This window comes from Akebia trifoliata, chromosome 1 (genome assembly GCF_017979445.1).
Source record: "Akebia trifoliata isolate Shusen 1 chromosome 1, ASM1797944v1, whole genome shotgun sequence".
In the NCBI taxonomy this organism is placed as follows: Eukaryota; Viridiplantae; Streptophyta; class Magnoliopsida; order Ranunculales; family Lardizabalaceae; genus Akebia; species Akebia trifoliata.
Genome location: NC_141375.1, coordinates 29,609,837 through 29,622,154, shown reverse-complemented (window position 1 = coordinate 29,622,154; position 12,318 = coordinate 29,609,837). Strand labels below are relative to the sequence as shown.

The 12,318-nt window shown below is 35.9% G+C and overlaps 1 protein-coding gene across 1 annotated transcript; it reads left to right on the top strand.

Moving 5' to 3' along the window:
• Positions 1–9,258, top strand: LOC147411579 (aconitate hydratase, cytoplasmic). Its single transcript, XM_086450078.1, has 20 exons — positions 1–407; positions 737–841; positions 1,032–1,192; positions 1,275–1,367; positions 2,964–3,149; positions 3,395–3,556; positions 3,849–3,993; positions 4,086–4,228; positions 4,314–4,370; positions 4,480–4,559; positions 4,659–4,734; positions 5,138–5,323; positions 5,490–5,557; positions 5,643–5,761; positions 5,957–6,078; positions 6,779–6,877; positions 6,983–7,462; positions 8,089–8,187; positions 8,291–8,533; positions 8,795–9,258. The coding sequence occupies exons 1-20, from the start codon at positions 131–133 to the stop codon at positions 8,861–8,863; spliced, it is 2,970 nt and encodes a 989-aa protein (XP_086306204.1). The 5' UTR covers positions 1–130; the 3' UTR covers positions 8,864–9,258.
• The last annotated feature ends 3,060 nt before the right edge of the window (positions 9,259–12,318 follow it).

Here is a 12,318-nt window from a genome sequence, read left to right as displayed (position 1 = left end):
TTCTAGAAGTGGCACTCGGCTCTAGGTCGCTGTGCTTCCCACACGCCTCCTCTCTCTCTATCCGAATCCGTTTTGTTTTGTTTGGTTCCATTCCTGCAACCTCATCTCATCGATTGATACGTGGATCGTCATGTATATAACAGCTTCATCATCAGCAGCACTCATCAGAGCTTCTAGGGTTAGGTTTTCATCTACTCTCTCATCTTTTTCATCCATCTCTAGAACCCTAACTTCATCTCCTCCGTTGACCAATCCTCGATCTTTTACCCCTTCAACTTCGACTGCTTTTCGATCTCTGCATCGGTGGAGCCAAGGTTTCGATTGGAGATCCCCCATTAGTCTTCGCGCTCAGATCAGAACTGCTGCTCCTGTAATCGAACGGTTCGAACGGAAGATGGCTACCATGGGTACGGTCTTTGATCTTGTATTATTTTGGGAATTTTGTGGATTCTGTCGTGTTTGATTTGTTGACAAATACTTCGTCTTTCTAGATTGATTTGTAATTATTTGGAGGAACTGGATCCATTTCAAGGTTATTAGTTTTCAATGTTTTGGAGGGAATTTTAGATATTTTTTAGAATAAGCATTTCAATTTAGAATTTTTTTCGTTGAAAAAACTCCTTTTTGTTTTTCTTGTTTCATTGGTGTATGAGGAATGACTGATGTGTCTATGGAATTGTGCTTACCTTATGGATTTCTGTTTTGGATCCGACCTGTTTGTTGGAATTTGTTTCAGCTTCTGAGAATGTTTTTAAAGGAATCTTGACCAGTCTTCCCAAGCCTGGAGGCGGCGAGTTTGGAAAGTATTACAGTCTAACTGCTCTGAATGATCCAAGGATTGGTTAGTTTCCCTAAATTGTTATGTTTTTTATTGCTATAAGATACTTCTAGTTGAATTAATTTGTTAATTTTGGAACTAAATAGTTATTCAATTTCTGAAATTGCTTAGGTCTTTGATTCTACAATTGGATTCACAATATTCTTTCAATTTCCCCAAGATATAGATTCATTTTTACCTTGTTTGATCACAGATAAGCTACCATATTCTATCAGGATCCTTCTTGAGTCAGCTATCCGTAATTGCGACAACTTCCAAGTCACCAAGGAAGATGTTGAGAAGATCATTGACTGGGAAAATACTTCTCCAAAGCAAGTCGAGATTCCCTTCAAGCCTGCTCGTGTCTTGTTGCAGGTTAGATCACGAGGCTAATTTTCATAATAGTTTCCATGTTTTAGGTCTTGCCTGTCTGTGTAACTTTTGATTTGTTGTCTAGGATTTTACTGGTGTACCAGCTGTGGTTGACCTTGCTTGCATGCGTGATGCTATGAACAAGCTTGGCAGTGATTCTAACAAGATCAACCCCTTGGTGCGTGTTGCTTTCCTATATTCATATATTGATTTCTTGTAAGGTTCATTTTATCAATAAAGTTCTTCAAAGGGGAATCTTTTTTATCATTTTCAATACGTGATGGCTCCCTGATATACTTTTTTACCTAACGCTTTTGTACAGTTTTTTTTTGGGTAGGAATATATCTATTTGGTTATCTAATAAACACAAATTCCACCTGGTAAATTGGAAGATCGTACGTTAGCCTAATAAGAAGGGGGTCCTTGGGTTTAAAAGATTTAGACTATTCAATTATGCTTTGTTGGGGAAAAGGATGTGGCAATTTGGGATTGAGCATGAAAGCATGTGGAGAAAAATTAATAAAGCAAAGTATGGTGATAATTCAATGGGTTGGGAAAGTCAATTGACCGGAATGTTTAATGGTTTTAGTGTTTGGAAAGGGATTTGTAAAGTGGACTGTGAGTTCAGCAAGCTTACTTGTTTCAAGGTGGTAAGAGGAGATTGTGTTCAATTTTGGGAGGACCAGTGGTGCAGTGATACGTCTTTTTTAGGATCCTTTTTCAAGATTATACTTAATTTAAAAAAAAAAAGTGTCTGTCTGTACATTCTTTGTTCTAAATGGTGAAGAATTGTCTTGAAATTTTGGATTGAGGAGGCACTTTAGTCTGTTATCTTCTTATGCTCTTGCTATTCAGGTGGAAGATTGTAGGATTTGGGTTTGAAGTTAGGATGGCAAGTTCTGCGTGAAGTCTTTCTACTCTTTCCTCCGCGGAGATAGTGGCCTTAACTTCCCTGCCTCTGTAATTTGGGCCCCTAAGATTCATTTCAAAGCAAATTTTTTTTCCGTGTGGGTTGCAGCTCTAGGCAAACTTCTTACCATTGATCATCTTAGAATTAGGGCTATTATCTTAGTTGACTTTTGTTTCATGTGTAAATCGAGTGGGGATTTGTTGATCATCTCCGTATCTATTGTGATTTTGTTCATTCAATTTGGTCTTATTCTTTCTTTGTTCCAAATTTCATGATTTCACTCTCGCTTGGTTATTCCATTATTTCAAAGTTGGAAGTTTATGGTCTTATCTGCCAGAGATAGGGTTTTGTGGAAATTGTTCCATTTGCTTTTTTTGAGGGATATTATGGAAGGAAAGAGCGGGAGAATCTTTGAAGGGAATAACCACTTACTTCAAGCAGTAGTTATATGTATTTTAGGTTATATTTTCTTTTGTTGTCAGCAGTTTAGAGAGTTTTTAGGTCTTTTCCTTGAGTGTTTTCTTTTAGAAGGGACATGGCTTGTAAAGGGAGGAGTTACCTTTGTTTTTTGTTTTTCTTGGAGGCAATCTCATCCTCTTTCTAATAAAATCAGTTTTATTTAGGAAAAAATGTCTATTTGTTTGTCTAGAATCAATATTCACTTTTAGTTGGATCTAAACAAGTTAATGTTTAATAAGCTTATTAAAATACTAATAAAAAATAAAGATAATTACTAGAATTGTGGTGTGATCCACTACTTCAAACTTCTTTCACTGGGATTTTCATGTTATTACTTTCCCGATATTTTTTTCTTTCTTTTTCACGTTCTTATTATGTGTTCTAAAAACAATATCTTGCTTCCAGGTTCCAGTTGATCTTGTAATTGATCATTCAGTTCAGGTTGATGTAGCAAGATCAGAAAACGCAGTCCAATCGAATATGGAACTTGAATTCCAACGCAACAAAGAAAGATTTGGCTTTCTTAAATGGGGTTCTACTGCTTTCCATAACATGCTTGTTGTTCCTCCAGGTTCTGGTATTGTGCACCAGGTAAGAGATTTTGCATTAGAACAGCAAAGATACTATATACAGATTCTGCTTTAGATGCTTACCTAACTTTATGTTTATTCCAGATTGCATAATTTAGTTTCTTCTTTTATTCCCTTTTTTCTGTTTAAATAATTCGTTCTTCCAATTGATAATAGTAACGGAATGGTAGTATTATTTTGGATTTTTACAGTTATTTTATTTATCTTCATAGATTCTGTGAGTGAATCTCAATGATGATATTTCAGGTTAATCTCGAATACCTTGGCCGTGTTGTTTTTAACACTGATAATGTACTCTACCCTGATAGTGTGGTTGGAACTGATTCCCACACAACTATGATTGATGGGTTAGGAGTTGCTGGGTGGGGAGTTGGAGGAATTGAAGCAGAGGCAGCAATGCTTGGTCAGGTAAAGGAATTCAAGGAATTACCGATTTCCTTTTGTTTCTTTAATTATATTGAAATGATTAATTTGTGTTGCTCAAGGTACCGACTTTAGGACAATTATTACAATAAATCCATGATCCTTTCATCCCGTTAGAAGCAGTTCCTTTGTACATATGAACCGTGTTTGATTTACACTTGAATCCTGCATGAGCATTGTGTTGCACTTATATATATATATCATGAATGATCTTTTGTGTTCTTTACTATAATGCTTTTTTTTCTTTTTTCTTTTCTGTTTTTCTAAAAATTGACAGCCCATGAGCATGGTGTTACCTGGTGTTGTTGGGTTCAAGTTGACTGGCAAATTGCCCAATGGTGTCACAGCTACCGACTTGGTTTTGACTGTGACCCAAATGTTGAGGAAGCATGGCGTTGTTGGCAAGTTCGTTGAGTTTTATGGTAATTTTGATATTCATGAAGTTCAATGGGATTTAATTTTCATCTGTTATTTCTTGTGTGTAAGGTTTTAAACTTGTTACATTTGCATATAGGTGAGGGTATGGGTAAATTATCATTGGCTGACCGGGCCACTATTGCCAACATGTCACCTGAGTATGGTGCCACGATGGGATTCTTTCCTGTAGATCGTGTCACCTTGCAATATCTAAAATTAACTGGAAGAAGTGATGAAACTGTGAGTGTTTTACTTACATACAAAGTTGTTGGGTTGCTAATTGAATGTTTGTACCAAAAGATGACGTTTAATTGTTCCATAATAGGTGGCAATGATAGAAGCCTACCTGCGAGCAAACAATATGTTTGTTGACTACAGTGAGGTAGAGTTTTTTTTTTTTTTTTTTTTTTTTAATGTTTTTATTTAAAAAAACATTTTTTATTATAGAAGTTCTAAATATGGGATCTAACTGATATTTTTGGTGGATCCAGCCTCAACTAGAAAGAGTATACTCATCTTATTTACATTTGGACCTTGAGGAGGTTGAACCCTGTATATCAGGACCAAAGCGGTATGTTCTGTATAGTTAACTCCACGTAATAATGTAAACTCAGTTGATGTTTTGATGTGTCCTTAATTCATGTGATGTTTCAACTACTCTTCATGGCAGACCTCACGACCGTGTTCCTTTGAAGGACATGAAGAAAGATTGGCATTCTTGTCTGGATAACAAAGTTGGATTCAAGGTGAGGTGCAGATCACCTTCATGGACATATCCACCATTTTGTTGTTTGACTTGTCTAATTTTGCATTGGATTTGAATTTGTTGCTTCAGCTTGTGTTCATGTCAACAACTTGTTTTTGTCCATCAATGAAAACATAATGACTTTTTCATAGATTGGTCTGTCCTAATTAAGGATGACTGAATCATGAGAAAAATTATTTCAAAAAGGCTATTTATATTTGTGTTTTTATGGATGGGAACATTTGGAACTTCACTTAGTTCAGTATTAATAATGATTTGACCAAATATGTGATCTTGAATAAACTGAGCTCCATTAGATAGTGTTGTCAGTGGTGGTTCTTTGTTTGCCCATTCTGATGGCTACATGTAGTTGTATTTCTGACCATATATATTTAACTTCACAGGGATTTTGCGTACCAAAAGAATTGCAGGAGAAAGTTGCAAAGTTCTCCTTCCATGGACAGCCTGCAGAACTCAAGAATGGTAGTGTTGTCATAGCAGCGATTACCAGCTGTACAAATACGTCGAACCCCAGTGTCATGCTTGGGGCTGGACTGGTTGCAAAGAAGGCTTGTGAATTAGGTCTTGAGGTCGGTCATGAACTTCACTTTATTTTTCTAGTCTTTGAGAAACCTTAATTTATCTAGTCACTTACTCTCAACTCCACTTTGCTTGTTTAGCTTATCTTGGTCACCCATTCTGCAGTAAGACCCTGTGTTTATTATTAGTGATTGTTTTCAAATGATTCTTTACTAGGTTAAACCATGGATAAAGACAAGTCTTGCTCCAGGTTCTGGTGTTGTTACAAAATATCTGCTCCAGAGGTACACATTTATTATATGCTTCCAATATGAAGTTTATTATTTTTCCATTGGACGCTAAATTTTGGGTTGGATTTGCTTTATATAGTGGCCTGCAAAAGTATTTGAATCAGCAGGGCTTCCATATTGTTGGCTATGGTTGCACAACATGTATTGGAAATTCTGGGGACCTTGATGAATCAGTTGCTTCCGCAATTACAGAAAACGGTAGCATTATAATTTTTTTTGCTTCTCTGTTTTACTACCAAATTCTGTTATCTATTATATTCTTTTTTTCATTTTACACTATGTAAGGAGGATACGGCATTGTTAGTATTTTTACTGTGTCTGACATGAATCGACACACACAGAATCCCAACACTGGATTGTTAGTTTGCTTAATGTTCTGCTATCTACTTGCAGACATCATTGCTGCAGCTGTGCTTTCTGGCAACCGAAATTTCGAGGGTCGTGTGCATGCCTTGACCCGAGCTAACTATCTTGCTTCTCCTCCTTTAGTTGTTGCTTATGCCCTTGCTGGCACGGTATGTAGACAAATCTCATTGGTTATATGATGCCTTTGTATTTTTTGTTTGTCTGTTTTGCTTGACGTTTTCACAGTAAAATGAACAAATTGAGGAGAAGTAAATGGGCCTGTACAAAAAGAAGGAAATTTCATGGGCCAGGACCCTCAATCATATCTTGTATTGGTTTTTTTTGCATGAATGAATTCTAACACACAAACAATTAATGCCTTTTTACAACTAAAATTTCGATTAATGTATATTGAGTTGGACAACTTGGTCACTTATGGCCATTCCTGTGTTACCAGTCTTAATTCTTAATCAACTCAAATGTGATGTCCAGTCACATTGTGTATCCACTTCAATTTATGTTCCATTTTTAGGCAGGCATTTGGGCATCGTAGTTGTTGGCAGTCATTTCATTCTGTTTTGGATAAGATGACAGGGGCTGTAGGCTGGAACTTCCACGGAAAATAATGGACTAGAGATTTTTTATTTATTTATTTATTTATTTATTATTATGGCATTTGAAATTTAAATCACCACATTTGTATTTTGAAGATATACCCTTGAAAAAAAAAAGTCCTGTTGAAACTGCACTTGCAATACAATACCTCAAGGAGTTTTATGTTCTCTCCTGTTGAACATAGATACGTTCATAATTCTGTTATTGGCACATGTCACCTAATAAGTGTTGCTTCCTTGTAAACCATATTTTCAGGTTGACATTGATTTTGAGAAGGAGCCCATAGGAACAGGGAAGGATGGTAAAAGTGTCTATTTCAGGGATATATGGCCATCCACTGAAGAAATTGCTGAGGTAGGGCACTGCTACTCTTGCAGACACCTTAGACAACATTATCTTTTCCTCCAAGTTTGTCCAGTGATCTGTTCACAAAATAACTTGAAATATTTCACTGTTCAGGTTGTGCAATCTAGTGTATTGCCTGCTATGTTCAAGAGCACTTATGAGTCTATCACGAAGGGAAATCCCATGTGGAATCAACTATCGGTCCCAACAGCCACTCTCTGCTCATGGGACCCGAACTCATCCTACATTCATGAGCCCCCGTATTTCAAGAACATGACCATGGATCCACCCGGTCCCCATGGAGTGAAGGATGCCTATTGTTTGCTCAACTTTGGTGACAGTATTACAACTGATCACATTTCACCAGCTGGGAGCATCCACAAGGACAGCCCAGCTGCAAAGTATCTCCTTGATCGTGGGGTTGATCGTAGGGACTTCAATTCCTATGGAAGTCGTCGTGGCAATGATGAAGTGATGGCAAGGGGTACCTTTGCCAATATTCGTATTGTCAATAAGCTCTTGAACGGGGAAGTGGGCCCAAAGACTGTTCACGTTCCAACAGGGGAGAAACTTTATGTGTTTGATGCAGCATCGGTGAGTTCCTTAAGTTATTTGTCATACTTTTTTTTCTTCTTCTTTTGCCAGCCAAACTATTTTCCTTTTTTTTTGTTCTCATTTTGTTTGATTATTTACTGTTTGGGATGACTCGGTAGTGCTCTATTGTATGTGGTGCGCTCTAAACTTTCATTCATGTTCTCACATGGTAAACACTAATTTGTTAATGTTGCCAAATAGGCAAACCCACTGTATAGTGGAGAACTTTGTTTAATACATCTGATGTTTATCTTTTGTCATTGTGAAAATTGTGGAGGCATGGTTCTTTGCGAATGCATTTTCCATGCCTTTCTTTTCATCATACATGACAGCCTGCCTGCAAATGATAGTGATTGATTACTCTGTATAGGAAGCTTCGGTATACCTTCTGATGCGTATTATTTTTATGCAAATTAAAATCCATGGCATTGTTCAGAAGTATTAAGAATACTGATTATTTATGAACAAAACGTGTACTTTATTTTTCATTTTTTGAAATATTTAGTCTTTGTAAGGTCGTTTTCTGCAACTGTAAGCAGAAAGTTTCAATCAGTGTCAGAAATTGGTTCCTCATGATGATTTATTGTTAGTTTCTAAACCCAGTTTCATCAAACTGCTAATTTCAGCGATACAAGGAAAGTGGGCACGACACCATTATCCTTGCTGGAGCAGAATACGGAAGTGGAAGCTCTCGAGATTGGGCTGCAAAGGGCCCCATGTTGCTGGTTAGTTTGCATATATTCCCAAAATTTTCACATCTTTTCTTTGGGTGTTGCGTGCATAGTGTTTCTCTGTTCTTTTTTTAATTCAATCCTTGTTCTCCATCAGGGTGTAAAAGCAGTAATTGCAAAAAGCTTTGAGAGAATCCACCGAAGTAATTTGGTGGGAATGGGCATTATCCCTCTTTGTTTCAAGGCTGGTGAGGATGCTGACACCCTAGGCCTGACCGGTCATGAGCGTTACACCATTGACCTTCCAAGCAAAGTTAGCGAGTTACGACCTGGTCAAGATGTTACAGTTGTGACTGACACCGGCAAATCTTTCACTTGCACAGCTCGCTTTGACACAGAGGTACTGTACTGTCCTTCACGTGGCTCATTGAGTCAATATTTCCACACAAACACCAATAGTTGGCTGAAATGCCAAATTGTTTAGTTGCCATAAATGATCATTAAGTGTACATTTTCTTAACTGAAAATCCATATTATTTTGTAAGGTGAGATCTTGAATGGATGGAAAATGTAATCTCCATCTGTGCTTCACCCCCCGCAGAAACTATGTTTCGTTTTACTTTTCCATGAGGATTGGCTTCATGACTTGTTTGAATTGCAGGTGGAATTGGCATATTTTGATCATGGAGGCATTCTTCCATATGTCATCCGAAATCTGATTAGCCGTTGAATTCTTGGAACAACCACCTTCTCATCCTGTGCTGCTGCTTGAAATTCTAAAAGGCGGAGGAGGTACATCTACTCCAGACCTCACAAACCAGCTACGGATTATAATTTACTGCTCAGCCAAGCAACTCTGAGATTTCTGTTTGACGGAATAAAAGGCCCTGAACAAAAGAAAAAAAAAACACAAAATAGTTTGTTGCAGCCCCCCCTTCAATGGTTCAATTTCGGCTGTCAATAACATGAGAAATTTAAAGTTAATTTTATTTTGATGATTGCTTGGCATATTTAATGTGGAACTTGAATTTTGCTTGGAGGAGCAATTCCTTCTTTATGTGCCTGCTGCAATTGAATTGATGCTTAATGCAGTGGAATAAAATTTTCAAATGTTTGTGATCCCAAGTAGTGCAACGTTGTACTACTTTAGGCCTACCTTCTGGGCCATTAGCCCACAATTTGGTGAAACCTTATGACTGAAAAGGCTGATCTTAATATTTGGTTTGAGCAATTTTTCATCAGGGGCTTCATGAATTGGCCCAGTGGGTTATTTGGTTCAGGATCTTTCTTGAGTTTCCAATTCTCAGCTAAGTTTTCAAGTTGAATCAACTAATTCCCAAGTTGATGGCTTAGGGCTTGTTTGAAAAGTGAGAGTTTACCATGAGAATTGGACTTTCAGAAGTACAACCCTTTGGGGTTGAAGTTGCAGAGAACTACAATTGAACATGCTGGTAGTGAATCAACTCTATTCAAATTAGTTTACATGTTGATTTGGTGAGTGAGTTCATTTTTTTTTCATGTTTGCTTGAAATTACATATATTGAACTCGGTTGAAGTTTAAAATGGTTTGTCCAAATTTTATTTGGACCTAAGCAAATATTGAATCGGTGGAAGTACTTAATAGTGGTGCAAAACTTTCCTCATTCAAGGTTGGTATATTTTTGTTATTACTTGGGGAAAGCTTTTTTTTTTTCTCTCTCCTTATGTGAGGTAATCATGCGGAACCAGTGTTAAATTGCCATATTTTCATTTTCACAAAGTTTCGACACAAAATTTAAGCGACATTGTTTAAAAAGTGACATATTTTCTGTATATATTTCGGTGGAAATCATTATTAATTTCGTGAAGTATTTTGATGAATAGTGAATTTCGATCCAAATATTCTTTTTTGAAAAAACTTATAATTACACATAATATTTACTAATAAAAAATTGCATATAACATTCATTCATTAAATTAAATGAATTATGGTTAATTAGTTATCCATATCATATTATTTTAATATGTTCTAAACATATTAGTACATTTATATAAGCATGCATACAATCAACCATATTTTAATTAGTTGGATACATTAGCAATTTATTCATATACTTATTCAAAAAATAAAAGAAATATAATAATACTTAAGTGCAATACTTGACAGTTTCTTCATTTTTTTTGTCTTACATATTAAGTTGTATGTTGTTAATGCAACATTATCATTCTTATTTTCACTATCAGCCTCTCAATACATGTGCGAATGTGCAACAAAATTTTTTTATTCAATTTCACACTCCATATGATAGTTTATTGTATTTTGATGATTTAACGAGTGTGTTTTAATGCCTAGTTTATCATTTCCTACGATTCAATGAAAATTTCTTCAATATTTCAATCATTTCCACATTGATTGAAATATTTTCACAAAAAATTTTCATTTCCAGTTTAATTGAAATGGACACCAAAATCAGCATTTAATACCTTAGTCGGAACCTAAGACATGGGAACACTTTCCTCACATCTTACCAACTTGCTAAGTTGGCATCTTCTAAGGAAAGCCTTGGAATTTGGAATGGTCAAATAAGCATCATAAATCAAACACTAATGGTGAGGTGACATTGGATTTATTGCAATTTTTACATTTTTGGCGTGTAGGTGCATAAATAATCATAGATGCTTGTTAGACTAAATTCTATGATCTGAAGTATAAATCAAACAAGAACACAAGAATCTCACACGACACAAGATATACATGATTCGGTCAAAGTATCGACCTACGTCCACAGGCGAAAAACGGCGATTTAACTATATTAACCAAAGAAGAACTAGGTTACAATTTCTCTCAGTCTCTCGTATATTTCTCACACCTCTTTCGAGTTTCATCTCTTACCCTTTATATACTTAGGGTTACAAAGAGATTAAAAGGGTCGGATCCAAAACAAAACCAAAAGGGCCCAATATTTTGCTCGGGGGCGAAAACGAGTCATATGGGTCGTTAACGGATCATCAAAAGATCCAGATTGAATTCACGACAACTCTCCATATACAAGAATAAAAGACATGACCCAACAATACTTTTTACTCATATCACGATAAATTACATATGTGATTGTGCGTGCACCTCACAATGCACAGTATATCTAATGTCACCTCAGCACTCTAAATCAAATAGAGAGAGAGAGAGAAAGAGTAATGAATCTACTTATTGATTTTTTGGGGAGTTATTTTCGAATGATCTTTTTTCTCCAAACGCACATTTAAATACTTCTAGCCATTGGAGTTAGAAATACTCTGTCTAATTTGTACATTGTGGTTTTAAAACTTGTTTTAACATCTAGTCTCGTCCATGAACAAGATCGAGTTGTCTTGAATGAGATATCTAATTTATTTGAGTTGTCTCAAAGGAGATTTCTAAAAAAACCTTAAAATTAGAACATATCATGTCTTTGAGGCGACTTGTCAAATTGTCTTGTTAGTGAATGATATTGAGATAACTCGAATAAGTCGTCCCAGTCTCGGACTAGATTTAAAACCATGATGTACAAACACCTTGTTAGTGAGAGGTATATTTGTCTAGAATTTTAAGCACTCGTTTTAAAACTTTCAAATCTTTCATGACTTTTTTTTTTTTCTTTTTCAATTTAATAAATGACCCAAAAATTTTGACTATCTGAATAATCTTTGAACTTGAAAGAAGTGTCGAAAACATAGAAAAACTCCTCTTCAGCATCTTTGTGTAGATTCCTTGTATTAAACTCAAAATCTGTTAACTACAATGAATACATATGGATGATGACAATGCGTGTGGGACTCTCCATAACCATTATCCAGCCCTTCTATATTAAAAATAGTAAAATAAAAAGCAGTGGCTCTAAGGCAGTATTTGTTTGCGTTATTTTTCAGTGCTTATTGCTGAAAAAAATTAAATTCTGCACTTTTTGTTAACATGACGCGTTTGTTTACTCTATATTTCAGCGCTTATTGCTGAAAATAAGTGAAAAAAATTCAGCACTATTTTGATGTTGAAAAAAAGTACTGAAGCGATAAGCACTTTACTTTTTTCGACACGGACAAGTATGCCCTTCATTTTTTGAGCATGGACAAGTATACCCTTATTCTTAAAAGGATATTACCTCTTATATCCCATGGATAAGTATATAAGCACCCCACAAATTAATAAACCCACACCATGGCTAAATTATT

What these genes read in the sequence shown, in the direction of transcription:
- LOC147411579 (XM_086450078.1), top strand. Translation starts at nt 131, where the DNA reads ATGTATATAACAGCTTCATCATCAGCAGCACTCATCAGAGCTTCTAGG. An exon ending in TGTTTGTTGACTACAGTGAG is followed by an intron (nt 4,371 to 4,479) that starts GTAGAGTTTTTT and finishes TGGTGGATCCAG; the next exon opens with CCTCAACTAGAAAGAGTATA. An exon ending in CAGCTCGCTTTGACACAGAG is followed by an intron (nt 8,534 to 8,794) that starts GTACTGTACTGT and finishes TTTGAATTGCAG; the next exon opens with GTGGAATTGGCATATTTTGA.